General features: G+C 32.3%; 1 protein-coding gene across 3 annotated transcripts; it reads right to left on the reverse strand.

The window, feature by feature from the left end:
- Window positions 1–1,925: 1,925 nt before the first annotated feature.
- Window positions 1,926–3,688, reverse strand: LOC106313400 (pyridoxal reductase, chloroplastic). 3 transcript variants are annotated; one of them, XM_013751199.1, is made up of 6 exons: window positions 3,457–3,688; window positions 3,193–3,382; window positions 2,969–3,062; window positions 2,748–2,871; window positions 2,400–2,653; window positions 1,926–2,320 (listed from the first exon to the last, which is right to left on the reverse strand). In XM_013751199.1, exons 1-6 carry the CDS (start codon window positions 3,562–3,564, stop codon window positions 2,041–2,043), a joined length of 1,050 nt encoding a protein of 349 aa, XP_013606653.1. In that variant the 5' UTR covers window positions 3,565–3,688; the 3' UTR covers window positions 1,926–2,040. The 3 variants fall into 3 exon arrangements, with proteins under 3 accessions (XP_013606653.1, XP_013606652.1, XP_013606651.1); XM_013751198.1 differs by having other exon boundaries at window positions 2,969–3,053; window positions 3,154–3,382; XM_013751197.1 differs by having other exon boundaries at window positions 3,154–3,382.
- Between the last annotated feature and the right edge of the window lie 1,671 nt (window positions 3,689–5,359).

Consider the following 5,359-nt stretch of genomic DNA (forward strand, 5'->3'; position numbering starts at 1 on the left):
ATTATATTTTAGGTTAATATAATGTTCTCTAGTGAACATTAAACAAATTATGACATAAAAACCTTATTTTTTCCATCGAACACATTCTTGAAAAAAGGGAACAGTATTGTTTCCACAGTTAAATTATTTTGACTTTTATCTTCCATATGGTTTTGAAAGCTTTCAAATCAATCATCGAATTGATACATATCATTTTAATGTTCTTAGTCGTTTACTTAAGGAAAACTTACATTTTTGTTATTTAAAGTCGTTTTAAAAAAAATTCAAAATATAACATATAAGAAGATTCTAACATATAAGAAAAATATAACATATAAGGTGTCCTCATTTTTGTATTTTAAAGTCGTTTAAAAAAAATATATAACATATAAGGTTTCTTTATTTTTGTAATTTAAAGTCATTTTAAAAAATTTAAAATATAACATATAAGAAAAATTTAATTTTTTTATTATATGGTTAATGTGATTGTTTATTTTTTTTAATAATATAAATTTTTTAAAAATGAAGAAGGATGCAAAAATTGTTATCAAATCTTTATTATTCATAATCATTAATTGTCATATATATGTAAATCATATTAGGTAATTCTGTAACTTTTATTTAAGGAAAGAATACACACTTATTATATTTTAGGTTAATATAATGTTCTCTAGTGAACATTAAACAAATTATGACATAAAAACCTTATTTTTTCCATCGAACACATTCTTGAAAAAAGGGAACAGTATTGTTTCCACAGTTAAATTATTTTGACTTTTATCTTCCATATGGTTTTGAAAGCTTTCAAATCAATCATCGAATTGATACATATCATTTTAATGTTCTTAGTCGTTTACTTAAGGAAAACTTACATTTTTGTTATTTAAAGTCGTTTTAAAAAAATTCAAAATATAACATATAAGAAAATTCTAACATATAAGAAAAATATAGCATATAAAATGTCCTCATTTTTGTATTTTAAAGTCGTTTTAAAAAAAATATAACATATAATGTTTTCTCATTTTTGTAATTTAAAGTCATTTTAAAAAATTCAAAATATAACATATAAGAAAAAATCTAATTTTTTTATTATATGTTTAATGTGATTGTTTAATTTTTTTAATAATATAAATTTAAACGAAAATGAAGAAGGATGCCAGAATTGTTATCAAATATTTATTATTCATAATCATTAATCGCCATATATATGTAAATCATATTAGGTAATTCCGTAGATTTTATTTAAGGAAAAAATACACACTTCCTATATTTGAGATTAATATAATGTTCTCTAGTGTTATATAATTATGAAATAATGTGATACCATTAAATTAAAATATACTTTATATTAGATGCTCTAGAATTCTTTGAAATGAAATTTAGAAGGCATTTAGAGTGTCATCTAGGATTTGAGGTTTTTTTTAATTAATACAAAATTAAGGTTCTAATTTTTCAAATGCTTCTCAATTAATATATAGGGGATTATTTTATAGGGACAAACACTTGGTTGCTTGAAAGATAAGTTTTTGTCTATGCAAATACAGAAACTGCAATGATAAGTTTGCTCACTGCTGGATAGAGAGCTTTGCGGAGCAGAAAACACACAACAATCGATGATTTTTGTTTATGTTTCCCTCGACAATGCTATAGTAGTGTCTATCAACGTAAGCAACAACAGTGTTGAGTCAACTCCAGTCTGCTGTCCAATCAAAACATAGAACGGTCTAGTTTGTAAGCGGATTAATGGTTACAACAATCATTCAATACTAAAGGCAAATCTAGGATAGGCGACTTTGATATCTATTAACCAAAACTCTAGGACCTGAACATAACGAAGTGACAAGTTGATAACATTATAAGTTCCATGACATTTGCACTCTCAAACTATCTTTTATAGTAAAATTTATCAATCTATTCTTTGTTGATTTTGATTTTCAGTAAAAGCATATAAAATACATGAGATTTTGATTTGAATGATAGCTAGAAGGGTGTGATGCATACATATAAAGGCTTCTGTATTGTAGTCTAAATGTATAAGCATTTTTATTTCTCATAATCCTATCATCTTGTCTGAAAAATGTTCTGAATCATAGACCTCGGTGATTCTTGAGCTGCATATTCTAACTGAAGCTGTTCATCATTTGTAAGTCTCCATCCCATAGCACCCAAGTTATCCTCAACATGTCTAACCGACTTTATACCCGGTATAGGTACTGTCCCTTTGCATATACACCAGTTTATTGCGACCTGCGGCATAGTCTTTCCTCGTTTCTCCGCGATCTCTCTCAGTGCTACAAGCAGAGGCTCTAGTCCCGGAAGAATCTGTCCAAATAGCAATGATCTGTTACAAGAAAACAAGAAAATGTTCAAGCATAGTTACAAACAAGAAACACTATGGATAAGCCTGGAGAATAATTAACCGAGGACCAGTGGGAAGCTTTGAAGAGGAGTATTTCCCTGTTAGCATTCCTAGACCAAGAGGACTATAAGAGATCAAACGAATCCCGAGCTCGTCGCATACTCTCTTGATCTCTTGTTGCTCTTTTCCGTAGCTTAGCAATGAGAACTGCACCTGGGCAGAGCATAAAGGAACCCCTCTGGTTTTGAGGTAATCATGAATCTTGACAAGCTGCTGAGGTCCATAGTTACTGACTCCAACAGCTCGAACTAGCCCCTGAAAAAAAAAAGAGGAACCGGTATCATCAACTCTCCAAAGAGCTTAGTGTACGTTACAGAGATTAGTGTATTTCAGTAGATTACAAAGCAACCTTCTCGTACATTGCCACTAGACCATCCCAAAGAGCAAGTTCTTGTAGAGGCGCGTAGTTTGCGGTTGACCAGTGAAGCTGCCCGATCCCGAGCTGGTCTATCTGAAGCCGCTCTAAAGAAGCGCTGAAAACATGAAAAGAACATATATTTTATCATCAAATCTCCAACACACCCGAAGTAGGAGTACAAAAGGGAGACAAAACCGATGAGTTAAAGAGACCTGCAAGCATTCACAAACTGTCCTGAAGTTAACCGCCATGGATAAGCTGCAAACTTGGTAGCTATCACAACTTCACTTTGTTTCCCTTTTAATGCTGACATTTCGAAATCAGACACAATAGTAACGCATCAGACAGCTTAAAAGACAACAATGGGATCATTAAGACAAACTAAATTGCAGTAAACCTTGAGATTGTTTGATGAATTGCCCCAAAAGTCTCTCACTTTGGCCATTTAGCCGACCAGTGCCATAAGAATCTGCGGTATCAAACAAATTGATTCCGTTTTCCAAAGCCAGCTCGAAAGCTTGTTGAAGCTGAATGTCCATGGAAGTCTGGTAACCCCAAAGAAGCTGATTGCCCCAAGCCCATGTCCCAAAACCCATCGGAGAAACACTCAGAGGACCCATTTTGACCTAACACATCGATCACTCCATCTAGTTACAATCTAAAGGAGAAACCTTTGAATGACGTATATGTGTCTAGTTACCTTTTGCCATGGCCAGAAAAGAGGGAGCTTGAGGGGCTTGAAGGAGGTTGTGTTTGAGCAGTTAATGTTGGTGGTGAGGGTCTTTGTGGTGGACAGTGTGAACGCCATTGAAAATGGGTTTCGACGAGTCGAGAATTTGAAGCCTCCGTCTAGTTCTCAGTGTGTGGCCCAAAACATTTGGATGTCTTTAAAGATAAACTTCTCTCTACGCTTTTATTTGATAAATAACAATACAAATGTATTTTCCATTGTTTCAAAAAAAAAAAATGTATTTTTCTTTTTTTTTTTCTAAACTTCAAAAAAGGAAATCGGAATAGTTACAAATTTTAGTTAACCGGTACAAATAGTGATAATATTAGAAGAAATATTAGGCTAAAGGAACGAACAAACATGCAAATTTAAAGATGAGGTGAACAAACGTGGTAAAAAGACTAGTAAAGCGAGCTTCCAACTCTAACAACACAGGTGACCAACTATTGGGAGATGTACCAGATCAACCTAATCCAATGGTCAATATTAGTATATACATCAATATATTAGTTTAAGAAATTAAGTTGATTTATTCTCTATATAAACTATACATCTTATAAAATTATTTTCGCGAGAGTCTAATAACATTCTTCCTAAATAACTTTGTGTGTGATTTACTCTCATCAATTTGTTATGGTATCAGAGCAAAAACAAAACTAAAATCATCAAAAACTTCTAAAATATTTATTCTCGTGTTGGTTTGCATAGATCGCAAAACAACAACACTTAGTTCAAAACTTCTTTATTCACGATTTAAAGAAGAAGAACACTACATTCCTTAACGTTTTAAAAAAGATTATCATTCATGATGAATAGTTTTTCCTCTTCATTCCTTCCCATTTTTTTTGTAGAGAATTATAATGCAAATCATCATTCATGATCATTCCCCAAATTTTATTCATGATCATGGATCGTTACCAGTCACACCCATTATATTTCAGCTATAAATCGCAAATCAGCAAAATTATTCTCTATTTCTTTGTTTCTCAATTTGATGCAAGGAAAAATCATTCAACAATTCAAGTATTCATTCATCAACTTTCGTATGACTATTAGCTCACGAAAGATTCAAATTTCTTGACGGCAGTCTACCGGCAACTGATTCACCCTACCGTGAAGATTGTACATCAAACAATCATCTCATTGTAGGATGGATAAAACAAACAATCAAACCCAAAATCAGATCATCTATCTCGACTCGCGAGATCGTAAAAGATTTAGGGGACATTCATCAAGCTTCCGCAACATTAACAACCATCGTTGTTTCACAAGCCTTTGAGTTATTTTTACTACTATATTTTGAAGATTGTCCAAACTCATATGTGTTACCATGTATGAGATTGAGGGAGAGTATTGGAAGATCTACAAGATCAACCTAATCAATGGTCAATATTAGAATATACATCAATATATAAGAATATGAAGCTTATCATTATCTATTATATACTATTCCATATTAGTTTCGAAAATTAACTTGATTTATTCTCTATATAAAATATACATCTTGTAACATTATTTTCATGAAAATCTAATAATATTCTTCCTAAATAAATTTGTGTGATTTACTCTCATCAATTTGTCACCAACAAATCAGAGATCTCCACGACCTATCTGAGGCTGGTGTGTTCGAGACAAATCCGTAGATCCGTCCACGATGACATGTCAGAAATGAAACTGTTTTCTGGAAGAGTCTCGCGATTGCAAACGTCGGTTCTAAAAGAAAGATATGACTCAATCTTTGCCTCCACAAACTTGGTTGATGCCCCACCGTCACACAAGTTCCAGATACCACACAGAGCTCCAGATTCAATCCGGTTAAGAGCAAATTTTGTGTCCAACATATTAATTATCTAGAGGAACTGTCATCCTCCAA

This window comes from Brassica oleracea, chromosome C9 (genome assembly GCF_000695525.1).
Source record: "Brassica oleracea var. oleracea cultivar TO1000 chromosome C9, BOL, whole genome shotgun sequence".
Taxonomy (NCBI): domain Eukaryota; kingdom Viridiplantae; phylum Streptophyta; class Magnoliopsida; order Brassicales; family Brassicaceae; genus Brassica; species Brassica oleracea.